General features: G+C 38.7%; 1 protein-coding gene across 1 annotated transcript; it reads left to right on the forward strand.

The window, feature by feature from the left end:
• Positions 1-18,968: 18,968 nt before the first annotated feature.
• Positions 18,969-26,173, forward strand: LOC126826721 (NADH dehydrogenase [ubiquinone] 1 alpha subcomplex subunit 5). Its single transcript, XM_050555759.2, has 5 exons — positions 18,969-19,014; positions 20,929-20,970; positions 21,760-21,876; positions 24,768-24,833; positions 25,950-26,173. Exons 1-5 carry the CDS (start codon positions 18,994-18,996, stop codon positions 26,049-26,051), a joined length of 348 nt encoding a protein of 115 aa, XP_050411716.1. The 5' UTR covers positions 18,969-18,993; the 3' UTR covers positions 26,052-26,173.
• The last annotated feature ends 1,458 nt before the right edge of the window (positions 26,174-27,631 follow it).

The raw sequence follows: 27,631 nt of genomic DNA on the forward strand, positions 1-27,631 counted from the left end.
GAGCTATCAATTTTGTTTCAAACCTGGAAGAAACCGTAATACGTTATAATTAACATTTTTTCTAGAAACTTCTTCATTCCAATGACCTTCCAAGATATAGTCTGACATAAAAGTCAACTTTGATATGTCAGTGGTATGTTTTATGATGATCTAAACTCTTATCAAGCTACAAATAAAACAAATATACCTTTAGATTCGTGTCAGATATCGAAAAAGTGCTTCATATTCACCAGGTTTTCGCGGATTCATTTACCAATTTGACCAGCCAACTGTATAGTGTATATCATATTCCTGGAATCATTGTACTGCGCAAATGGGACCGTCATTCTGTGGCTGGATGCTGGATTTGACTTCATTACACTAAAATAGATCGTAAAAAATGAAATAGGAAAAATCTCACTACGTTAGAATTAACAGTAGGTCTACAACTAATTTGGGCTATTTGATTTTTTTGGTAACCAGCTAAATTGGTAACAGACTATATTTGTGTATTAATGCACGTGTCTGTGCAAGTGTACAAGTGTCGGTAATCTCTGATTGGTCAAAACCAACTAAAAGATGGACAAACATTAATTAATTAACACAATTGAGAGTGCTGGCTGGATTAAGAACGTTGATTAGGTAATTATCTTTTTTGTCGGCCAGATCCAAGATATAGGTTCACATAATTCTTGTAATATTCGGGTTTTTTTTACTTTGCATCGTGATAAATACGAATTTTAAAGACTTACCTGGACTAACTGCATATCAAAAAAAAAACTTAGCGTTGTGGTCAGGTGTATCTGTCCTACTTTCTCCTCCCACCGTTATACCTTTCTCATTTAATCGGACACCGTTAATGTAATCGGCTTGGTATTCTTTCGATTCTGAATTAATAGCTGGGTGTAATATAATTTGTTGGTGATTCATGTTGGTTGCAGCATGGGGTATGTTCATGATGGAGAATGTCTTTACTTTAGACGGCAGAGAATCGACGGCACATTATGTACCTTTTCTTTGTTTGAATTTCCACAACTCTCAACAACACAAAGATGATGCGCCATTTTAAAATTCACCCGTAACATATTCCAACCACAAGTATATGTTGTCTGCGATATCACCTCGGTGGAAGCGGACGTAAAATACAACTAACTCAACAACAAAGACCAGAAAGGTCATCTCTTAAAAATGAATTACAGTGATTTGTAGCTTACACGTAGATAATTATAATGAGGTAATGATTAGGTCAGTGAGTACGTTAATTGAATCGTTAATACACACTAGTCAACCGGTGGTGTTTATGCGTAGTGATAAGACCTTAATAGCTTATGTACGTGTGGTCCCTGTAACGTAATTGAAAAATGCGAAAAGTGTTTTGAAGTGTCTGATACTAAAACGTTAATATGTCGAATAATTTTAATCAGACTGGTGTGAGCTTGCCGTAGACTGCATAAAGTCACCACTGGCTACAAGTACAGAAAGTTTCGTATGGTGATCTTATGTCCACTTTTACTCCTATAGATAAAGCCAGTGTTGAGACTTTGTGTCGATCGACATAGCAAGCCTTAAATGAAACTAAAATTGGTAAACAAAACGACTCCTGGTTCATTTTTCTAAACAAAAATTTAATCGTATAGCTCTAATCTGGGTAATTCAATAGGCCCAATTCAATGCGCTATTTTTGCCTAAATAAAAGCCGTTTAGTTTCTTTAAAGTATACAAGTATACAAATGAAATACTAAAGTGTAAAGAAGTGGCTAATTTACCTTAAGGGGACTATCCCGATCGAACAGAGTCTCAAAAAAGTCTGAGTACGTATGAAATTTAAAAGTCAAAATATAGAGGAATGGTGTATTTACCTTGTCTCAAAATTTCAGCTCAAAATATTGAGTCGTTTGGACGTGAACGTCAAAACTGGTTATCCGGACACGTAACCCTTTTAAGATTTCGGGTCAATTTTTTCGTTGGGTGACTTGATAATCGATTCCCGTTCTTTGAGAGGTCTATACAGTGAATGACCGAATGTACTTGACAACGAAAGGTAAATTTCACCTACACATCATTTTTATAAAAAAAATGTCTGGTTTTTATTCAGACACCGCATAATACAACTTGGGACACGGGTCTCCATTTCCATAGGGAGACTGACAGGTTTAAGTTGTTTGAAAACGTATCAGAAATATTGAGTTGATTGCTCGGCCCTTAGGCAGAGGATTTTAAGGGATTTTAACACAAAATTAAGCAGTTTATTCTCCCAAAAATTATCGGGATTAGCCCTCAACGAAGCTTTCAGTTCAAAATATTGAGCTGGTCGTCAAAAATGAATAACGGTTTTATCTAGATGAAAACGCGCCAACTAATAACATAATTATCCAGTTTACGCGTCAGTGGTGTGAACTGATACACTTCATTAGGATGACTGTTACACAGAAAACTAGCTACACCATTCAAGATAGAGCTAAGAGTTAATGCGATTTCAGTATTCTCAAGGCCGATTCAACCATCATACAATTGTACCAGAAACGAATATGGACCAAAACGTTCTACATTATTACCACCAGTCCATTTATCTTTTCCTTAAATGTCCCAAAGTAACACACTCTGACCAATATGAAAGGTCATGGAAACGGCACTCTTGTCATAACTTCGCTTTTGACGACCTTGGTTTGAAGTAACAGTATCTTGTAGTTTAGGGTATAGACTATGTTCCTTAGTTCTTAGTTGAGTCCAATGAACAACTTTGCGGGAGTTATGTTGGTAGTTGCATGGGATATACGAACAGGAAACTTGCAAGTCTATGTTGTACAGATGATTTATCAGCTTGGCTGATTTCCAGCACTCGCTTCAGACTTTCGGCCATTTTTCCGCGGCTCATTTGAAGATGGATGGCACGGCGAAACAAGTGTCTGTTTAATAAAATTCATAATTAAGAAATTCTTAAATTCAGCTGATCTGACTGCGACCCGTTGTTACTTACGACTTCATAAGGTAAACCATAACGACAAAAAATGTCTCGTAGAACATCAAGTAGAGGTTGAGTTCATTGGAATTAAACTAGACAACTTTAATTGGGCATCGGTTAAAAGAAGATAATGTTTATGGTCTATTTTAGCATAATCAAAGTGTATCCCTTGAAAAGGACGAGAGGAAACTCTCATGCTATTAAAGGAGCGGTAGCTGGTTTATTTCTAACTTTTTGGCAAGGTTCACAATGCTCAACTCTAACGTCTCTCTAGCTAAATCTAGAACTGGCCACCAAACTATACTTCTTGCAATTGATTTCATTCTCACGATGCCGGGGTGTGCAACATGAAGTTCATCAAGGACACGTTTACTGTAAGTAGCTGGGTTATTAACTCTCACCCCCCACAATAAGCAATGTTGCTCTACTGGAAGTTCTAAACGTCGATTAAAGAAGGGTTTTATATCTTGATCATTTACTTCAGCTGGTCAACCATACTAAGTCTATTCAAGTACTCTTGATAAAGTTGTTGATCGTAATGTCACAGGTAAACTACCCACATGTGCGTCAGATATTTGAAATATTGTTGGTTCCGCGCCGTTATCATGATTTTCAGGTAACGGCAAACGGGAAAGTACATCTGCATTAGCATTATCTTCCAATTTCTTGAAAACCATGTAAGATAATAAATTTACTGCAGCAGCCGAGCCTGGAACAGCTGTTTTGGGACCAAATATCTTTACTGATTGCTTATGATCTGTGTACAACGAGAAAGATCGGCCATATAAATACATGCGGAACTTTGTCAACCAAAAAAAAAAAAAAAAAAAAAAAAATCCCAAGCCTTCCTTCTCAATTTGTGAGTAGTTGCGCTCTACAGAATTCGAAGTTCTTTCTACTTTATTACAACCCCAAGTCTATACTTGGATGCATCACATCCCAAGATCGGTGGTAGCGATGGGTTGTAATGAACTTTTAACAGCATTGAATGTATCCATACCCCCCCCCCCCCCATATCCAAATCGATCGATTGGACAGTTTTAGACAACAAGGAATTCAATGAATGAACTAATGTTGATAAATTTGGAATGGATCTCAGATGCATATCAAGGAAGGGTCGGAGTTCTGATTGATTCTGTGGTTTCTCGCTCGTGGGTGACAGCGTGTCATGATCATATCCAAGTACTCTTCAAGTACTCTAAGCATTTCTCATGTTTGAGTCTTGTAGTGTTCTGTTGATATGAGCTGTGTCGCCTGCACCTGATTTGAGAATGTCATGTTGATAGCAAACTGTGGTTGGTAAGCCTTGAATAATCTGTTTAATCACATTATGAGAAATAACTGGCGATGGTGCTATTCAAAAGGTAGACGTGGATACATGTACAGACCTTTTGATGTGTTTATGGTGACACATTCTCTGGATGTATCGTCTAACAGAAGCTGTTGATATGCATGGGAAAAATCTATGCGTGTAAGTCTCTGTTTTCCAGTTCGGGTGTTATACAAATCCTCAGGAGTTGGTATAGGATGTTGATAAACTTTGAGATCCGTAACTTTGTAATCCCCACACAATCCAACAGATTTCTCGGTGTTTGGAACACAAAGCGAGGGCGTGGCCCAGTGACCATGTTGAACCTTCTCAATGACGCCTTCCGCTTCGAGACTTTCTAATTCGGGCGGTTCTGGCTCTATGGTACTCGAGTTCGGTATCAGATGGAGTTTGGCATTGGTATCGGATATTGTGCCTACGCCGGGTTTAAATATATCAGAAGGTCTGGTTGTTCTGATGTAGAAACACAAAAAACCGTCTTGATTTTATTTAAATCAATAACGACAAACTGGCACCTGCATCAACTTCCATTTTTATCATCTGAACTCCAATGTTGACTGGTATGATGATACTGTCCGGTGATATGGTTTCTAAATCAGTTACCATGATCCTGTGACTTTCATTTGTGATAATTGAGATCCGTGGTGCCGTTGACAGATTTCTCTCCTCTAGGGAGAGAGTGAAATTCTGATACATCATTGCGGCTACAGGTGATGTCTAGAGGGTATTAATAATTTGCATCTTCTGACAGTATTTTTTTTTTTTTTTTTTTTTTGAACAGAAATATGATGTTTGTAGATTTTGAGTGGTAAGGCTTTTTCATAAATTAGACCGAGGAAACACATGGAAGAAAGTCAGAACTTGGACTGTTATTTATCTATAGCTATTACAAAAGAGTTATGTAATGTTGTATGCATAATATTATGGAATGTAGAGTCCTTTTAATCAAATGCTAAGTTCACTGGGGGATTTATCTTCTATATATATATTTGTGACTGTCGTTTGTCTGTCTGTCCGTTCGGGGTTGGCGGCTACACTAGGTCTGCCCCGAGTCTGAAATTTGGGGTATAGGGGTAGCTCGGACCGGGGAGTAACATAGGCCAGGTGGCGTTAGTCTACCACTTCCGGTTTCGGAGTTATGACCCACGAGCGAAGCCGGTCTGTTCGGGGTTGGCGGCTACTCTAGGTCTGCCCCGAGTCTGAAATTTGGGGTATAGGGGTAGCTCGAACCGGGGAGTAACATAGGCCAGGTGGCGTTAGTCTACCACTTCTGGTTTCGAAGTTATGACCCCCGAGCGAAGTCTGTCTGTTCGGGGTTGGCGGCTACATCTGCCCCGAGTCTGAAATTTGGGGTATAGGGGTAGCTTGGACCGGGGAGTAACATAGGCAAGGTGGTGTTAGTCTACCACTTCCGGTTTCGGAGTTATGACCCTCGAGCGAAGCCGGTCTGTTCGGGGTTGACGGCTACACTAGGTCTGCCCCGAGTCTGAAATTTGGAGTCTACGGGTAGCTCGGACCGGGGAGTAACATAGGCCAGGTGGCGTTAGTCTACCACTTCCGGTTTCGGAGTTATGACCCCCGGGCGAAGTCTGTCTGTTCGGGGTTGGCGGCTACACTAGGTCTGCCCCGAGTCTGAAATTTGGGGTATAGGGGTAACTAGGACCGGGGAGTAACATAGGCCAGGTGGCGTTAGTCTACCACTTCCGGTTTCGGAGTTATGACCCCCGAGCGAAGCCGGTCTGTTCGGGGTTGGCGGCTACACTAGGTCTGCCCCGAGTCTGATATTTGGGGTATAGGGGTAGCTCGGACCGGGGAGTAACATAGGCCAGGTGGCGTTAGTCTACCACTTCCGGTGTCGGAGTTATGACCCCCGAGCGAAGCCGGGTATCCTGCTAGTATACACTTATTATAACTAAATATATACTATTCAAAAAAAGTAGGGGATATTTGATTTTGGGGGCATAATACTAAAATATGCAAATGACTACGAAAAAAGTCACTATAGAACCTAACAGAAGAAACATTTCCAGTTACATGTGACGCCCAAACGCACCAATAGCTACCGCATGGAATGCAGGTGATGCTTGGGATCATCATGGGGGTCCAACCCAAGATTTGCACGACTCTGACTTTGAATGTTACAGTCATTGTGGCATTGAATTCCAGGGTGGAAACATCAGTTTAATTGTTTTAGTGACCAGAAAACAAATTTTGATATGCGTCGGCTTACCCAAAATGAAAGGTTACGTGCCCTTGGCATGCTACAGATCGGCACAACACAGGCGGTTGTGGCGCGGACGATGAATGTTTCTCAGTCATAAGCAGGCTATGGTCCAGATACCGTGATACACAATCTGTACAGGACAGACCACGCTCAGGTCGACCAAGGGCGACAACTCAAGCCCAGGATCGATTTATCCGTACCTTGGCCTTGAGAAATCGTGTCATCACAGCAAATCAGATCAGCGCTCGTCTTCAAACAGACACTGGTGTGAGAGTGAGTGGCCAGACGATTCGGAATCGACTGCATAGGGGTCACCTTCGCGCCCGACGTCCTCGCGTGATCCCTTGTTTGAGAGATCATCACATTCAGGCAAGACGTCGTTGGTGTAGGGATCGTCAACACTGGGATAATCGACGCTGGAGCAATGTGATGTTTTCAGATGAGTCAAGGTTCACTGTTGATTTTTTGAACAGACGTAGGAGGGTGTGGCGTCGTCGAAACGAGCGCTTCCAAGACGTTAACGTCATCAGACATGATCGATTTGGGGGTGGTTCTGTTATGGTGTGGGGAGGCATCACTGTTGCTGGAAGAACGGCTTTACATGTTGTTGCAGGGCGTGTTACAGGCCAGTACTACCGGGACAACATCTTGGCAGTCCATGTTGTGCCGTTCCCACGACGTCATGGCCGCCGTTTCATCTTCCAGGATGACAACGCAAGATGTCACAGGGCCAGGATCGTTACAGGTTACCTCCAACAACAGAACATCACCACATTACCTTGGCCAGCACTGAGTCCCGACCTCTCCCCCATCGAGCATGTCTGGGACATGCTTGGACAGAGGTTACGTCAACGTCAACAACGTTCTGCCAATGTCCAAGAACTTGCTGCTGCGTTGCAACAGGAATGGGACAATCTGGACCAAAATGACCTTAGACGTCTCATTAGGAGTATGCCACGTCGGATCAATGCTTGTTTGGCAAACAGAGGAGGATTTACCCGTTACTGACTTGGTTGTGATGCTGTGGTAACTTTGCTGTTTGACCCCGGGTATCATTTTACCCTTATAATGGTCAGTCTGTGCCTTACTTAGTCTAACGATCATTTGGAATAAATCGAATGTGAACTTCATTTCATTTTGTCATTTGTTTCTTCGTCAGTTTCATTAGGTGACTTTAATAACACTTAAAAATCAAATATCCCCTACTTGTTTTGAATAGTATACTACAATCCGCTATCGTGCCTTTTGAGACATGGTGTCTAATGCTGAAATCCAAAGGCGTGGCTCCTGCAATTGTCAAAAAGGTTACCGCATTCAGAACTACTGAGATAATTGCAAGTAGGTTACCACCCTCGCTCCGATCGAGTAGATGTTGATGCATGGCTAGGTTGTGCGCTTGCCCAACTACCAATCATGCTCATAATGTTTTGATATAAGTGTAAATTCACGTGGCCCGAAACCTTCCCCGTAATAAGACCATCTGACACCCATTCACGTAGGTATGCCCGTCCCTCTGGATAATTACTTGCGGATCACGCCCAGTGGGTGTCGAAGTACGCTCCATATCGTCGCACAGCAGAACACTCTCTTTTCCTCCGCCGTGATTAGAGTACCAAGTCTTTAATCACAAACCAACGCAGGAAATAGAGTACCAAGTCTTTAATCACAAACCAACGCAGGAAATCGTAGATCAATTAGAATATTTCCTGGCTGTCTGCTCTGGGGTTGAGCAAATTGGGAACAGTGAGAACCATACTGATTGTACTCAGTTTATCCATCGGGTCTTTACTTTCGACCCAAAAGCGGTCGCAGTCTACTAGGTGTGCGCAGGTGATGTATAAATTGTCTAAACTCGTTACGACTAATGATTAGAGAGAGCTCTATGGGAGATAGCAATCAAGCAATTTATTGATAATCGGGTTTTAACATTATTCTGTTTACAAATGTTTATCTGATTTAATCAAGGAAATATAATTGCTTCTCGCGCAAATTCAAATAGAAATAGAAATTATTTTCATATGTTGCCTTTATAGCAAATAATACTACAAAAAACACCACTTGATTAATATCTCTAATGAATGAAATTGCAAAATTAAATCATGTAGACATGTGAAAGGACATCTGGCTTTTATGAAAAACAATATTGTAGAATATACAGTGACAAACAATTCAATAATCTTCACCATACACCTGTCGCTTTACAAGTATTACTCACCTTCTAACCCCATACTTAAATAAACATAAAAACTAATCATTTGGGTGTTTGTGTTTAGTTCTGGCTTGGAATTAAACAAGACAGTACACAAAGGCTGTGTATTATCCTTTAAGATGTGGATCTGGGCAGTGTTTATTGCCGCAATATTTCCATCAACGGCTCAAGGCGCCGAACCCCAGAAGAATGTTTTATTGCTCGTGGTAGACGATTTGAGACCAGAATTACCCACATTTAAAGGCGACCAAACAATTGTGATATCACCAAATATCGACGAATTAGCTGCTAAAAGTTTGGTACTGAAATCGGCGTACGTACAGCAAAGTATCTGTGGACCAAGCAGAACGTCTCTATTAACAGGAAGACGTCCAGATACAACATTAGTGTATGATTTAAATACGTACTGGAGAACTGCTGGGGGTGATTTTACAACAATTCCACAGTATTTCAAGGAAAATGGTTACAGAACAGCCGGGCTGGGTAAATTATTCCATCCTGGATATGAAGCATCTCGGAACGATGACCCAATATCTTGGACTGACGCATATTACCACCCCCAGAACAAGAAACTTTGGACAATCGACGAAAGCTGGAAAGCTGTTACAAGTGCAGAATATCAAGCTAATCCGCTACCTGATACACAGATAGCAGACGAAGCAATTTTCAGGCTGAATGATATGGCTAGTGATGCTTTAGATGGTACTCAACCTTTTTTCCTCTCAGTGGGATTCCACAAACCGCATCTTCCATTTGTATTCCCTGAAGAATATTTGAATTTGTATCCTGAAAGCGACATCAAACTGCCTGATAATCCATATGCACCAGTAGACATGCCTGGCGCAGCTTGGTCTGTTTACAGTGAACTCATTGCATATACAGATATCAATAATTTATCAGTCACGGGTGATATCAACACAACACTTCCAGACAGTAAAACAATCGAACTACGACGGGCTTACTATGCTACCATATCCTACATTGATGGTCAGATTGGACGTGTATTGGAAGAACTAGAGTATCTTGGTTTGAGCAACAACACCATTGTGTCATTTTTCGGTGATCATGGATTTAGCTTAGGAGAGCATGGTGAATGGTGTAAGAAGACTAATTTCGAAGATGCTGTTCATGCTCCTATGATGTTACATGTTCCAGGAGAGACCGATGGCGGTATCGTCTCAGAAAAATTGGTTGAGTTTGTTGATATATTCCCTTCTTTGGTAGATGCCGCTGGGTTACCATCATTAGAACTATGCCCAGAGGATTCGTCAGAGAATGCAACATGTACCGAAGGGTCAAGTTTCCTTCCGCTCATAGATAATCCAGATCGCGAATGGAAGAGTGGAGCCTTTTCACAAGCACAAGTAAAGATCAACGGGAGAAATGCCATGGGCTATACAGTTCGTACTGAAGATTTCCGTTACACTGAATGGGTACGTTTCAACATCAAAACCAATACAATGAACTGGAAACATATCTATGATGTAGAATTATATGATCATCGAATTGATCCCGAGGAGAACATCAATCGAGCTACTGATAGTAATTATGATGCAGATATAGCTACACTGAGTAACATGCTTCATCAAGGATGGAGATATTACCAACCATAAGATTGACATTTTTCTTAAGCACATTATTATCTTTAATTTTGAAAGCCAAGTTTCTATTTGAATTTCCTCCTTTTTTTCTATTAACACACGTATAATCTCTATTTTTAGACAGTATACATGTAAAAACCAAATTCTTATTAGCGTTCTTCTTTTGTTTCTGAATCTTTACATTTCTTAGTTGCGGTATCTTGACATTCTGGTAACTGTTTCATTTGTTCACGCATTTCCTTTATATTTGTTACGTCGTTGTAAACGGGTTTGTCCACAACCTCGAATGAAGGCCAGTCATCAACCACACGGTTATCTGCAACCAGTTTTCTATGGAATTCCTGGGAAAAACAAAAAACTTAAAGATGTTATGCAAAAGCATAATAATTTTTATAAGTCCACATTCGGTCCGTCGATGTGTCAACAATAGGCTTGTGAACACGATAGAGGATACAGTTTGTGGCTGATTAGGTGTGAAGCATTGGGGTATTGAGAAGACACACCCTATCGATATTCAACAAGTTACCCCCCCCCCCTTTTCCCTTTTCCCGAAAACAGTTTATGAACACGATAGAGATAAGATTTCTTGGAGGCCTAAAGGATCCTTATCAAATTTGGTCAAGATCCAGGTGTTGATTTCGGATAAGCTGGTGTCTATGACTATCTTTTTTCGATACATATAGCTGTTGTGTTGGTGTATTTCACGCTTTGCGTGGTATCTTTGTTTTATTTGTATTATTTAATTTTGAATATATACTGTTGTTCTACTTTTTGGTTTTCTAAATATGTCATCTATACTTTTGTTCCCGTTTTTTCGTTTTCTAAATAGGTCATCTACTTCTGTTCCCGTTTATTTTTCTAAATAGGTCATCTGCTTTTGTTCTAATTACATGTAATATATTTCCAATTGTTTTTGTGGTTTATTATCATAATATATAATATGCTGTTGTAATAGCCATGCTGACAAATAAATAATGTCAAGAAATGATTCTAGGTGTGTTAAAACTATGGGAGAAAGGGAGGTAATTGAATGTGACGCAAGAAAATATTACCAATTAATTAGAATATGATCCATTTTAGATACAATCTAAAAACGTTATCAGTCATTATAAAGGTTTAATGCTAATAACAACATCCAATACGGCATATAGACTACTTTACCTGAAATTAACACAAACTGATTAATGGATTACTTGTTTGGAGTATTTACAATGATCACAACAGCCTGAAAAAAGATGAAATATGATTAATATTATCAACCCATGTAGATGTAAGTGATTTCACTTAAATACAAAATAGATCCCCCCCCCCCCAACCCCCCCCCCCCAAAAAAAAAAACCAAAAAAAACCCAACAACATTAGAACAATGACTGCACAAATCATCAATGGTCCAGGCCGATTAATAGATTAGTGAGTACTATTTACAATGGATGCTATAGTGATTTAGAAAAGCGGGATTTGAACTATTAAGTTCGTTAAATTTCAATCACAACTACCATTCTAAAAACCAAACGCCCTGAAAAGCAAAAATGATTATTGTAATCATGTACATAATTTAGATTATTAATCTCGAATAGTGATTAAATTATTAATTAAATAGAAAGTATTTTGCTTAGCCTAGGTACAAATGATTATGTAATAAGATTGTCATAGGCCCTGGGGAGGAACAATCCTTGATCTCTGTTCATCGTTGGTTTATGCCTTCATATTTGAATGGCATAATGCGGATTGACGGTCGTGTACTTATAGTTCACATTAACAAAGATGGGTTGCCAAGCAACGAAACATACGCTCACAGCAGCTAAATCGTCCGGGCAGTCAACAGAAGTTGTCGCATATTTTTACTTTTTCAGTAATAAAACATTTATAATACACTAAAATCTGATTAAGAGTAACAACTCATTAAGTAATTATGAGAAAATCATTAGAATTTGTTGGGGTTTTTTCATAAATTTCTGCCCCATGCTAACGTTTAGTATACGAAATATTTAATATCATGGATTTAGCTGTTCAAGTTATCAAAATTCATTGAAAATCAATATACTTGTTCGTTTCAAGACCTTAAACTTCGTGTATCAATCTAAAGTCAATCGGATGATAACATAAGCCTCTAGAGCGTCACAAGATATTTCAAAGTGATCAAGGGCCATAAATTTGGCAGTAATTAACGGAAATCGTTGAAAATCAGTAGGACTCTTCGTCTGATGACCTCAAACACCGCGTATAAATTTAAAGTCTGGCAGTTATTATCCGAAATCGCTGAAAATCAATAGGCTTCTTCGTCTCATGACCTTAAACACTGTATATAAATTTAAAGTCAATGGGATATTGACTCTGGCAGTAATAACTCATGACCTTAAACACTGTGTATAAATTTAAAGTCAATCGGATATTAACTTTAGCCTCTAGAGCGTCCACAAGATTTTTCAGACGGGTCGACGGACGGACGGGGCCGACGAGTATATATGACTACATTTCAATGTGGGCGTATAAAAACACAGTATAATTTAAATATCTTTATATAACTACAATATAATATAAATACAATTATACTATTCAAAAAAAGTAGGGGATATTTGATTTTTAAGTTTTATTAAAGTCACCTAATGAAACTGACGAAGAAACAAATGACAAAATGAAATGAAGTTCACATTCATCGATTTATTCCAAATGATCGTTAGACTAAGTAAGGCACAGACTGACCATTATAAGGGTAAAATGATACCCGGGGTCAAACAGCAAAGTTACCACAGCATCACAACCAAGTCAGTAACGGGTAAATCCTCCTCTGTTTGCCAAACAAGCATTGATCCGACGTGGCATACTCCTAATGAGACGTCTAAGGTTATTTTGGTCCAGATTGTCCCATTCCTGTTGCAACGCAGCAGCAAGTTCTTGGACATTGGCAGGACGTTGTTGACGTTGACGTAACCTCTGTCCAAGCATGTCCCAGACATGCTCGATGGGGGAGAGGTCGGGACTCAGTGCTGGCCAAGGTAATGTGGTGATGTTCTGTTGTTGGAGGTAACCTGTAACGATCCTGGCCCTGTGACATCTTGCGTTGTCATCCTGGAAGATGAAACGGCGGCCATGACGTCGTGCGAACGGCACAACATGGACTGCCAAGATGTTGTCCCGGTAGTACTGGCCTGTAACACGCCCTGCAACAACATGTAAAGCCGTTCTTCCAGCAACAGTGATGCCTCCCCACACCATAACAGAACCACCCCCAAATCGATCATGTCTGATGACGTTAACGTCTTGGAAGCGCTCGTTTCGACGACGCCACATCCTCCTACGTCTGTCCAAAAAATCAACAGTGAACCTTGACTCATCTGAAAACATCACATTGCTCCAGCGTCGATTATCCCAGTGTTGACGATCCCTACACCAACGACGTCTTGCCTGAATGTGATGATCTCTCAAACAAGGGATCACGCGAGGACGTCGGGCGCGAAGGTGACCCCTATGCAGTCGATTCCGAATCGTCTGGCCACTCACTCTCACACCAGTGTCTGTTTGAAGACGAGCGCTGATCTGATTTGCTGTGATGACACGATTTCTCAAGGCCAAGGTACGGATAAATCGATCCTGGGCTTGAGTTGTCGCCCTTGGTCGACCTGAGCGTGGTCTGTCCTGTACAGATTGTGTATCACGGTATCTGGACCATAGCCTGCTTATGACAGACTGAGAAACATTTATCGTCCGCGCCACAACCGCCTGTGTTGTGCCGATCTGTAGCATGCCAAGGGCACGTAACCTTTCATTTTGGGTAAGCCGACGCATATCAAAATTTGTTTTCTGGTCACTAAAACAATTAAACTGATGTTTCCACCCTGGAATTCAATGCCACAATGACTGTAACATTCAAAGTCAGAGTCGTGCAAATCTTGGGTTGGACCCCCATGATGATCCCAAGCATCACCTGCATTCCATGCGGTAGCTATTGGTGCGTTTGGGCGTCACATGTAACTGGAAATGTTTCTTCTGTTAGGTTCTATAGTGACTTTTTTCGTAGTCATTTGCATATTTTAGTATTATGCCCCCAAAATCAAATATCCCCTACTTTTTTTGAATAGTATATAACATGGAAGGATAACGTTGTCAATATTATTTCAATACGTATTTTGAACTCCTGACATATGCATTTTGCACCGTGAATATTGAAATATCCTTCCATAATGAGTTGGTGGTAAACGCTCACACAAAGTCACTAAATATTTGATTCTCCGCAGCACTTTTAAGAAGATGATAAGGTTGATGAGTTATTCGAGTTATTCGTGTAGATCTTTTAATCACCATAAATAACTGGAACAGTAACGACCAGAGTAACAATATCGGTAACACTATCCGTGGCACATTAACATTTTAAACATTTTGTTATGTTTTATAGGCCACCTTAAAACAAATAATCAAAATATTTCAACATTTCCACGATTATCAACATAACAAAAATCAAACAAAACTTGCAAGTAAATGTACTAATTCTTTCATGACAAAGTCAGCGATATCAGGCGTACTCTTGACAATACTAGCAGTGGGTTAAATGCGTTTGAAGAACATCATGTACCAAGCCGTTTGTTTGAGTTTGCCCCAGTTACATAAGAACATGCCCGGTCTATCATTGGTAAGAGCAAGTCAACTTCCTGTAGCCTAGATCCCCTTCCAACATGGCTTCTGAAGTCCAAACAAGTATTGGATGCGCTCCTTCCTTTCATCACTGCTATCATAAATTCTTCAATTGCCAAAAGCTGTGTGCCGACTTCATTAAAGACTGCCCTTGTGATTCCACTTCTGAAGAAATCATCGCTTGATTGCGAGATCCTCAAGAACTATCGCCTAGTCTCAAATCTTGAGTTTATCGGAAAGGTGCTTGAAAGGGTGATAGCGAGACAAATCACTAATTATCTGCAAGCTAACGATCTTCACGAACCACTGCAGTCTGCTTTTAAAGAAGATCACAGCACAGAGACAGCACTTTTGAAGGTAAAAGCTGATATTGATGCAGCACTGGACAGTAACCTTAGCATCAACCTTATACTTCTAGTGCGGCATTTGATACCATCGACTATAGCATTCTGTTCGACTACAGTTATCTGTGGAAATCAAAGGATCGGCGCTGAATTGGTTGAAGTCTTATCTAACTGACAGAAGCCAATGTGTCCATATTCATAGCAGTAACTCTGTATCTAAACCGCTGTCCATTGGAGTCCACAGGGATCGGTACTAGGTCCACTTCTTTTCTTACTGTATGTACTTCCGCTTGGTAAAATTATTCATAGACAGGGTATCAGCTATCATGGTTTTTGCGACGATACGCAATTGTATAATACATTCATTCCTTCTGACCAGATGCCAATACACGGTGCCCTAAAGAAGCTAGAATCTTGTATCAGACAGAATTCCTGATGATATTACCAAGATCAAAACTGAACAGTTTCAACTTTTCACCAAAGCTCTTAAACATCGGCGATACCGAAATTTCACCATCATGTAAAGCACGAAATCTTGGTTTCATCATGGACAAGACAGTGTCTCTCAAACAACAATTTAACAATACTATGTGTAAAATGTACATGAGATTAAAGCCAATATCCAGAATCAGAAGGTATCTTACTAAAGATTCATGTGCTAGAGTTATATTAGCACTGGTCATATCTCAGTTGGACTATGGCCAGGGGCGTAAATGTGGGGGTGTGGGGGTGTGGGGGGTGGTACACCCCCCCCCCCCCAGGAAAAAAAATAGTCGGTCGCAAAATCAGTGCAGTCGGTCGCAAAAAAAGAGCAGTCGCAAAATCAGTACATTCGGTCGCAAAATAAGAGCAGTCGGTATCAAAATAAGTGCTCACTGACTGCACACGTCATGCTACTCACGCAAAACTTTAGTATAAAATAACCTTGTCAACTTAATGTGTTTCACTCTTATTCTGTTGTGAGTATGTAGGTCTAAGAACAAAATTTCGCCCAGGGAGAAAAATAGTCGGTCTCAAAATAAGTGCAGTCACTGCAGTCGGTCTCAAAATTATGCATCGCCGTCTTAATGAATTAATGAGGTAAACAAATGATGCCAGAATAGATCCCAAATACTAGTCGGTCGCAAAATCAGTGCAGTCGGTCGTAAGATATGAGCAGTCGGTATCAAAATAAGTGCTCACTGCACACGTCACTCTACTCACGCAAAACTTTAGTATAAAATACCCTTGTCGACTTATCATGTTTGAAAAAAATGTTTTTCACCCCATGGCAAAAAAATAGTCGGTCTCAAAAAAAAGTGCTCACCGCAGTCGGTCTCAGACTAAATGAATTAATGGGGTGTTTTCTGACCATCAGAATTCTGCAAAATCTCTCCCCAAAGTCCAGGGCATTTCAGAGACCAAGTAAGCGCCCCATTGAGGTAAAGTGCCCTCAGGCCCAGTCCTCAAAAATTAAAAGCTCAGTTACATATCGGCGCTCAATTCCATTATGCCATCATTCTTCAACTCTCCTCTGTTTTATACTATCTCATCTCTATCATATTCACAGTTACAGTGAATTGCCCATTTAGTAGTACCACTAGTGAGTGAGTCGTGGGTCAAAAGACTGTAGAATTGTTAGTTCTACTCTCACAAAACAGGCGACATTGACAGATAGGCCTCAAGATTCTGTCCAATTTCTTATCCTCTCGTTAACGAGAATTTGGATCCATTTGCCATGACATTGACTAAAATTGTCAGGCCAAGCCCCAAAAATTAAAAGCTCGGTTGCACATCTCAAATTTTTTCGATTCCATTATAACATTATTCTTCCACTCCTCTGTTGTCTTATACTGTCTCAGCACTATCATATTCACGGTTATACTGAACTGCCTAGTTATGTTAGTAGTACCACTGGCACTGGTGTGTGGGTCGTGGGGCGTCAGACTATACAAAAGTTCTGTCAACTCTTGCAAAACAGGCGGAATTGACAGTGGGCAGATCTTGAGACTTTGTCTAATTGACTCACATTTCTGGCCCTCTCGTCCACAAGAATTTCTCCCAGCAATGACCTCAAATGCCAAGATATTGACTCAATTTTTCAAAATTTTCTCAGGTTGCTCAGTGTTATAGGCTCAATCATATATGACATAACCTTTATGTCAACTTAAATAAAACCGCTTTCCATCGAGACAACGATCGGCAAACAACTATATAATTATAATTATACAATACCATCTATGTTCTACCGGGATGCTTAATGTTATAGCCAGTATTTTGTTGACATTTATTGTGGGGTGGGATTGTGGCTGGGGTGGCGCCCTAGATTTGGACCCCTCCCACCCCATCTAGATCCGCTACTGCACATGGCCCCTACAAAACTCGCACCTGTGGTGCTTGGGTTCCTGACTGCGTCACTCGTACTAGGGGTATGGGCATCAGTCGGTCGCATTTTGACTAAACACCCCCCCCCCCCCCAAAACAAAATCGTTATGTACGCCCCTGACTATGGCTGGCATTCCAGATTTCTCCCTCAACCGTCTTCAAGTTGTACAAAATAACTGTGCTCGACTAGTTGCCAAGTCATCTTCTTAACAGAAACTCTTAAAAGTCTTCATCGTCTGCCTGTGAAAGCCCGGATCGACTTTAAAGTGCTATCAAATGTGTATAAAGTTTTCGGATACTGCTCCCTCCTACATGAAACAATTATTCACATTCTACGAACAGGAAAAACCGAACCTTCGTTCGTCCACAGATACTACTTTACTATCTGTGCCTGCTTACAAGAGACTCAGAGGAAAATTATCTTTCCCTATAAATGGTGTCCATATGTGGAATAAGCTACCAAGATCAATTAGAGCAAGTTCAACTTTTGTTAAATTTAAATCGGAGTTAAAAACACACTTGTTTAAATATAATTTAAGCTAAATGTCCAGACAGAAGAAACAGACTAAGATAACCAACTTCAGTTTTACACACTGGTGGCTTTCTTTCATCATGCAGTTGCCCTGCACCGCCCATTAGAAGCTTGATATAACGCATGGGTTTTCTCCGAGTCCTCCCACTGCTAAAGACCCCTGCGCGCATGCGAATTATTGAAATAAAATTGAACCATGTGTTAGTCCCAAAATGACCTACTCTCTCTCTCTCTCTCTCTCTCTCTCTCTCATTAAATTATAGAACGGTTCGTCAAAAAAAAACAAAAAAAACATCCACGCCGCTTATTCTCCCCATTTTATTTGGAGCCATAATTGTACAAAACTGTTTTCCATTTTGCTTCCTTTTAGGCTCTTGTCAAGTTGTCTGTGCCCCGGCGTATTTGAAAAAAAACCTCAAAAAACGAATAGTTTATGTGATGAATTTTCTTGATATTTTGATGTTTGACACAGTCGCGGTCGGTTTTTGTTTTTCTATTTTGCTTCCTTAAAGTACTCTTTAGAAAGCAATCGGCAAAAGAATTCTCACCAAGGGGCAGGGTTAGAACTCTTTAGAGAACTTGACACCGCTTCTCAGTTTACGAGTTCATGTCTCATTATAAGCACAAAATACATGTTGCTTCCTTTTTCCCTGGTTCTAGCACCGTCTAATCAGTGAAAATCAAACTTGGAAAGAAGGTAATTATGTTAAAAATAAATCATAATCTTTATGGTCTGAGCCCACATGTTGGGTCATTGCAGTTATTTCCCTTCGATGTTGTTTTCTCCGTGACTGCTTTAACATTGAGAGAACTTCCGAAATGGCTGGTCTTGGTCGAATAGTAAGTAAAAGAATGAAGGAACAAAATAATATCCACAGGTTTTCTTGTCTGAAACAGCTGACATCTAGCCTAGCGGTATTCTGATAGACTTTTACGTGTGAAGGGTGAACGCAGATAGTTAAATAGTTGTGACTGTGTTTTAATTAGAAATGTTGGTTGGTGCCATCGGGCAATCAACTTAGTAATAGTAATACTTATCTTGCCATGTAGGCCCATTACTTATAAAAAGAGTAATAATGAGGGTAAATGCTGACCAGAATAGGCTAAGATGTCCGAATCATAATGACCGTCTCAGTGTTGTAGATAGTACTAGATACACCATCAAAATTCATGATTTAGCTCCCCTGGCCTTGGGTTTCAGCAACAATTTAAAGGAACTAAATCACTAATATTTGGGACCTAGAAATTGACAAAAATGGGTCGCAACGCATATAATAATGTAATATGAATGTATATAAACTGATTTACATTCAATCGTTTCTGTTTTTAATGCAATTTCTAATCAGTTATGTTTGGCGAAATACGCCAGAAGTCTCACGTGAATGGCAATCTTTAGCTTCTGGTTTTTCCAGTCTACACCGATGGTATTTATTGCGCATGCTCTCCACGTGACTTGTGGAATATGTCTAGCCCTGTTCTTTGAGTCCCTTGTTCCAAATGGCGCTGAAACGCATTATGGTACACGATTCGTGTACCAATGGTAAAATGTTTATTTTGTCTTGAATATTGGATATCAGAAGCCCATCTTTTCCCTGTAAGAATACAACCCCAATGTTGATTTGAATTGACAAATAATTCGTGTTTTCAATGTCGAAGATTTTTGATGATATTGAGTTAGAGACATAGCTACTTTAAGTCCAAATAACACACAAAATGTACAAATATGTATGTTGGCAATTGACTTTGTTTGTTGGACATGCGAGGTTGAGGATGATATCCCTTGAGACTTGTCAGTTATTATTGTAATGTATTAATAATCAAAGACTGAACATAGTCTCAATAAATGAGCAATTGTCTGTGAATATTCCCCACAATGGCAAAGTTCAGATGTAGGCCTACTACATGTAAATGTAAGCCTATCTATGATGTTCCAAGCAAGGAGATACATCAGTCAACTTTGAAAGAAAATTAGTGATATTGAACATCCACTTCCAATCTTCAAATATAAGTAGGCCTACTGGTATCGTAAGTGGACAATTAAGATAATGAATCTGGACTTTTTGTTGGTGGTGCCAAAACAAAAGTAATGGCACCTCTGCCTTATTTAAAATTTAGTCACATATTAAATATAAATAACCATTACTAAGACCCAAAAGTTAGAAAACATTTTTCTAAAGAAAACAAACAATGACATTAAAATTTAATTAAAGTAGCTAAATCTCTAACTCAATATCATCCAAAGTCTTCAACACTGAAAACACAAATTATTTATCAATTTAATTCAACATTGATGTTGTGATCTTACCTGGAAAAGGTGTGCTTCTGATATTCAATATTTAAAACAAAATAAACATTTTACCATTGGTACACAAATCTTTTACCATACATTTCAACGTAATTTGTAACAAGGGACACAAAGAACGAGACTAGACATATTCCATTAGTCATATCAAACGGTGACACCATATTCTTATCTGCAGAGCATGCACAATAAATACTATCGAAGTAGAGTGGAATAAACAGACGCTAGAGATTGCTATTCAATTGAGACTTCTGGCATATTTCGCTGAACATAACTGATTAAAAATTATAGTAAAACAAACGATTAAATGTAAATCAGTTTCTATACATTCATATTACATTATTATATATGCGACCCATTTGTGTCAATTTCTAGGTCCCAAATATTAGCGATGTAGCTCCTCTAATTTAGAAGCGTAGAATTGCCTAATATGTGGTCATCCTTTTTTTCAGACTGGTTTGACCGGCCTTGAGGCAGCAAGACATCCACATCAGGTAAAGCATTTATTATCATGAATGAAAATTAGAAGGGGTGAGGGTTTGGTTATTTAATCTATTTCATCAGCCTTATAAAATCTGATTGCTTTATACTGTAAATTAGGGAGCCACAGTGGCTCATTGAGTAAGACACTGGCTTGCTAGCCTGGAAGTCTTGGGTTTGCTGCTGGTATTGGCTGAGAACTTTGCTCAGGATTTTCCGGCTTGGTTCCCACTCGTCAGTAATGCATGACGGAGGGTCTTACAAGGACAGCTGTCTAGTAGTTCGGATGAGACAAGGTTCTGTGTGCATATTGACTGTTGGAACACTTGACTGTTGGAATTCGATATAAGAGTAGTGTGTAGTGCCGCTGTCTGGACAACATTTCCCTCGTAGCACCCTGCATTGCGTGTGCCAGTCTTCATTAGCCCAATCTGTGCAGAAAAGTGGGACATTAAACCCCATTCCATTTATGCTGTGCATTAACTCAAATACACAAAATAGAATGCACTACATAATTCAATGTAGGCAGATCATTAAATAAACTTATTCACGCACAGTTTACATTAGCAAACTACACTATGGTCATATTGAGGACCTCCTTGTGTTGGATCAAGAAGAGTTTGTGACATACCGGTGCATATATATATATATATATATCCCTACTGATTACTCTGGAATTATGATTTAGGTCTACAAATGGTGATTGCCTACATTATTGAAAAAACTGATGTTATCAGTGACAATATGTTTGAATCGACACTATTTAACCGGGCAGTAATAAAATATACATGTCCAAATTTTAGGTGTTAAAAGTTTTGTATGAAAAGATTAATATGACGCTACAGAAGATGCCAGCAGAAGCTGGATACCGAAAACACACAGAAGCAGTAATCTCAGAACGAATGGCATTGGTTCAGTCTGTAAGCCTATTTCATTATTTTTTTAATTTGTAAATGTTTGTATGGCTATAGGGCAACTTAAACTGGTTACTTGTTTTTATCACTGTTCATCCAGTCTTGATAATTTTTATAAGCCCACATTTTCACATGGACATATATTGTTGACATCCTTGTCCATCCAGGGTTCGATATTGGTGCATAGCTGACCATAATTTCTAGGATTATGGTCTCTGATTGTACGAAAATCTGACCTAGGCTGTCTGACAAAATGGCCGCTCTAGAGGTCAACAATTGTATCTGATTTTGATGAAACAAAAAATATATGTTTATATCTCAAAGCTCTGTTCCTTTTGATATGGTCGCATGTCGAACTGTAACATCCTGCATTATCTCTTTTTTTAGTTTGTTCTCTGTGCATCACTTGCAATATGTAGGCAGATCTTGCATCGCAACCGCATGTTCAAATTAATATATCTCTGCTAAATCTTTTTCAAAATTAGAGATTAAAAACATTTATTTGATTTTAGTTGATCTAATGTCACATTTTGACTGATTGTATTGAAGGATATTTCTAAACTACTAAGTTGTGTTTCGTTATAAAAAAAAACCCAAGACGACTCAAAGACATCAAAATCCCAAGCCCTTGTACAAAAAACTGTCAAATTTGTTTACATGGAAATAATAATTAAATCTGTAAAACACACAACTACTATAATAGGTTGATGTGTGTACAAACGGATTATGACCTATACCCCAGAAACAAACCCAGAAGTACTGACTGGCAGAGCCCATTTCAATATCTCAATATTTGACATGATAACAAACATAACAATGAAAACATCATATTTAGATCAAATTCTAGCAATTACTCTGAACTTTAAAGATGTCTTTCCATGTACAAACTGTCTAATTTGATAACATATTTGGATTAAAAACACATTCAAACTAATTTTATTTTTGAAAAGTTACTTCAAATCCCTCTGTCTAAACATTTTAATCTAAAAAATTTACCCTGAGTCGTAAAAATCTATTTTAAGCAGCCTTGCTTGTCACATGATATGACTGAAGGTCCATTTTCAGCTTGTATAATATCAAAGCCTAAGTAAATTCCTGGATTATTCTCTGTCAACTTGTTTTTCCTCCGTTTTATCATAGTCTGCAGTATGTTTAATTATGTCTCTCACTGTTCTCATGTAATTCATGTAGACAGGTTGCAAGTTACGGCCCCCCCACCCCCCCTTTTTTATTTGTGTACTGTGCTCGCCTTTTGAGTGTTTTTCAGGGATTCCAGTATTTTTCTATTAAGATTGTGTGTCTCTAGTTTCCATACACCAAATTTGCCATACTTTTATTGGAAAATATCACGATACCCAGCTTTGCCCAGGGTCCAAATTTGCTTGGGACCCAAATTCGATGGCCTTAAACATTTACAGAGTCATGTTGATTAATTTGATACCACATGTGGGCAGGAGCATGGCGATGAAGCATGATTCTACCGGGGCCCAGGCCCAATTTACGTAGGTCCCTAAATTTGATGGTCTAAAACATTCATGAGGTCATGCTGGTTAATTTGATACCACATTTATGGGGGTGGAGGGTGAACATGCGAACACACATACATACATACATACATACTTTGGTTTTATTTATATAGATAGATAATAACCCATTAAATACTTTCGCGAGAATGCAGTCAGACATTTTTAGGGACAAATTCAGTCTTTGTTGGACACAATCCCCCTGGTGACTATAAGGGGATATTCGATTGAACGATCCGGTATTGAATTCTCTCAATTCCAAAAATAGTGTCAATCGAGTGAAAAAGAGAATTTCGGAGTACAACGCATGTGCCGACTGCATCAAAAAATATCTTAACCAATCATGACAGCTGAAACATATTTGTTACTTACATTATCTCACGATTGGTGGCTAAGACGCCGACTCGCTAGCCTGGAGGTCGATTGTTCGATCCCTGCATTGGCCGTGAAAGTTCATCCCGATTTTCCAGCGTGGTTCCCCTTGTCAGTGATGCAGAACAGAGGGCCTGACAAGGACAGCTGTCTAGTCGTTTGGATGGGACGAAAAACTGAGGTCCCGTGTACACATTGGCATGCACGTAAAAGATCCCTTGACAGTTGGAATTCGATATAAGAGTAGGCCATACATGTAGTGCAGCTATCCGGGCAAAATTTCCCTCACAGCACACTGTATGGTGTATGCCCGTCTTCATTAGCTCAGTTCGGAGCAGAATAGTAGGGCGTTAAACCCCATTTCATTTCATTTCATTTCTCACGCCACTTCGGCTGTCGGGACTGGCCGAACTGTGACTTGGCTGAATTCTGTATCACTTGATTGCAATTCTGTCAGTTCGGTATGTTCCAGACTGACAATCGAGCACCCCCTTAGTTTCTATCACAAAGTTGAACATGTCAGTCAACTAGTAGATCATTTTGTTAGTTATAACTTAGATAATTTTCCTAACCAGGTTGTAATGCCAATCTTCATTACATAATATAATTGTACTGTTATTGCAAATAAGTAAAATAATTTTATTCTGTAAATAATGAATTGTGTTCACACAGATTTAATAACAACCAGTAGTCAAATAACCGAAAGTCAATGATTTAAATTAAAAAGGGCTACATAAAGTATAATTCAGTCCAAAAATTTACTGATTATTTTTGTTGATGGACTAGCGGATGACCAGGCGCTGCACAGGTTGAAAGTAGTATAACTCTGGAAGCAGTAGGCTAACACCACCTAGCCTATGTCACTCCCAGATCCGAGCTACCCATATACACCAAATTTCAGCCTCAGGACAGCCCTAGTGTAGCCGACAATCCTGAACAGACAGACAAATGACAGTCACAAATATTAGTATAGATTAATAATGAAATTATTTGCATTTCTAGGAAACTGATGTAGAACAATTAGAAAGAAAAGTGAATAATGGACTCGTAGAACAACTTATTTTACAGGTAAACTATTTATATATTGATTTATTTAACAACACAATTATTGTACTTCTTATATCATCAAATTTTACAAGTTAGTTGGAACCAATCTGATTCAAATTATTTATATCTATACTTTGTTTCGTCATCTGATTTTCTGTGCCATATAATAAGTAATTAAGAACTTGACTGTGTCTGGCACAGATCATGGCATAATTAATTTTGTTATATAATGATAGTTGTAAAACAAAGAACCAGGATGGAAAAAAAAAATACCTGATCACCTAGACAACTGGAAATACACCCCCTCCAGCCCCACCCACAAACACGCCTGACTCACATTTGTAACAAGCTGATATTTCCACTGCAGAAATATGTCAGTGTAATTTGTTTTTTGTAGCTTAGCTGCACAATGTGGCTAATTAATCATGTTATATACTGAGCAATACACATTGGTCAGATATGTTAAACGGTGCCATCAAATTGGTTACTACATCCAATGTGTGACATTATTCTCTCTGCTACACATTTTTGTTAGCCTGTGATCGACTAGATTTGTATCTTGGGTATATTAATATTATTCTCTTCTGTTAGGACTTCTCTTGTTGTGTACATAATCTTAAACCCACTAACCCACAGTTGACTGACAGAACACACTATATCATGCTTCTACAAATCAATGGGGTTTACTGAATCCAGATGGTGTCTCTTGAACCTTAACGATATCCCCTATGGTGTCTGATCTCTAAAGAATCTATATGTCTAAAATGTAGAGCACAAGTCTAGCTCTTTACATATGCCCATATTTCTACTATTAATTATTAAATTGGTTAAATTTATGCAATTAATTGTGTGAATGGTTAATTAGGCCTCATGACGTCAAGAACCACCCTTATATGGACACTGGCCGTGACAGAATACCCGTTTAATGTTCTTGACTAGTATTTCAAAACAAAACCATGACTCTATAGACCTGATATCCTGTTTTTCTCATATCATAAACAAATTGATTGCATTTTCAAAATAAACTCATAGCAAACCTTATTATTCATATATAGATAGCATAAATCACCCCATATTATTAAAATACAAGTAGATATATTGTGTTGTAAATTTATTTATGATATTGTATTTTTACAGGCCAGAAGAGAATTGTCTTTATCACGTAAAATGTTACAGTGGAGACCATGGGAACCATTGATAGGACAGGCACCACCTAATCAATGGAAATGGCCGTTGTAATATGAGACTATAGAAGTGTGTATTTATGTAGACATAAAAATATAAAAAGAATATTATATTACTGAAGTTAGATTCTACTCCTGTGATATTTCACTAAGATTTATTAAAATCACAGAACGAAACTAACAAGTATTTGTTTTATATCATTATGGGCAGCCATTGATAAGAAGCGTGTCTGAGCAACAAATGTTATTAAACAAGCTAAACAGAAACCTTTTTACACACCCACATTGAAATGACTTTGGTGAGTGTTTCCAATGACTAAGTAAACAAGAACATGATACTGTGTTTGGTGGTTGTCTTTGGCACAAATCATGGCATAATTTATTTTGTTATATAATGATAGTTGTAAAACAAAGAACCAGGATGGAAAAAAAAATACATGATCACCTAGACAACTGGACATACACCCCCTCCAGCCCCACCCACAAACATGCCTGACTCACATTTGATACAAGCTGATATGTCGATGTAATTTGTTTTTTGTAGCTTAGCTGGACAAGGTGTCTAAACATGTTGTATACATGGCACATAGATATATTGACTTATAATCTTGTATTCTACCATATCCAGTAAATTTATTTGCAATATTGTTTTATTTTGTCATTGGTTTGGTCGAGTCGGCCAGGGTTCAACAGTCGTCCACTAGAGACTAAAGTTAATATTTGGTTGACTTTAAATTTATACAGATTGTTTAGGACCATGCAATGGCCATTTGATTGACGATAGTTACTGCCAGATTAATGGCCCTTGATCACTTTGATAAATCTTGTGGTTGCTCTAGAGGCTAAAGTTATTATCCGATTGACTTTAAATGTATACACATTGGCTAAGGTCATAAAATGAAGGAGCCTATTGATGTTCTATGATTTCCGATAATTACTGCCAGAGTAATAGCCCTTGAGCTCTTTAGAAAACATTGTGGACACTCTAGAGGTTGAAGTTAACATCTGATATATTAGTTAAGGCCATGAGACAAAGAAGCATGTTGATTTTCAGAGTTATTACTTTTGATTACTCATCTGATTGACTTTAAATTTATGCACAGTGTTTAAGGTTATTAGAAAACAAAGCGTATTAAGTTTTAACAATTTGCAATGATTACTGCCAGAGTTATGGACCTTGATCACTTTGAAAAATCTTGTGGACGCTCCAGTGAGCAAATTCATCATCCGATTGACTTTAAAATCATATACAGTGTTTAAGGGCATGAGACAACAAAGTCTATTGTTACTCTTAGTCCGATTTTAGTGTGTTGTAAATATTTTCATTACCAACAAAAGAAGAAATATGTGATAACCCTTGTTGACTGCTCAGACTGTAGACTCAATCTAGATCTCATTGATGACTTCTTGGCTGAATTATTTCAAATTTAATACAATCTTATTTAAACAGACTAGAAGATGGCTTAACTTGCAAAGTCTCCAAAATGCCATAGACTCTTCTTTGAAAAACACAATTTAAAGCACAGATTTTCAGATAATGCTGATTATGAAAATGATTAATGTAATATATGAAACAATTAACCATGCGTGGTCTTGTCAAAAAAGCAAAGCATTGATCACCATTTAAAATTCATA

Source organism: Patella vulgata, chromosome 7, assembly GCF_932274485.2.
Source record: "Patella vulgata chromosome 7, xgPatVulg1.2, whole genome shotgun sequence".
Taxonomy (NCBI): Eukaryota; Metazoa; Mollusca; class Gastropoda; family Patellidae; genus Patella; species Patella vulgata.

Excerpts from the sequence above, each read along its gene's own strand:
- LOC126826721 (XM_050555759.2), top strand. The coding sequence starts at position 18,994 with ATGGCTGGTCTTGGTCGAATA. Across the intron at positions 19,015-20,928 it reads TGGCTGGTCTTGGTCGAATA|ACTGGTTTGACCGGCCTTGA; the intron begins GTAAGTAAAAGA and ends CCTTTTTTTCAG. Across the intron at positions 21,877-24,767 it reads GAATGGCATTGGTTCAGTCT|GAAACTGATGTAGAACAATT; the intron begins GTAAGCCTATTT and ends TTGCATTTCTAG.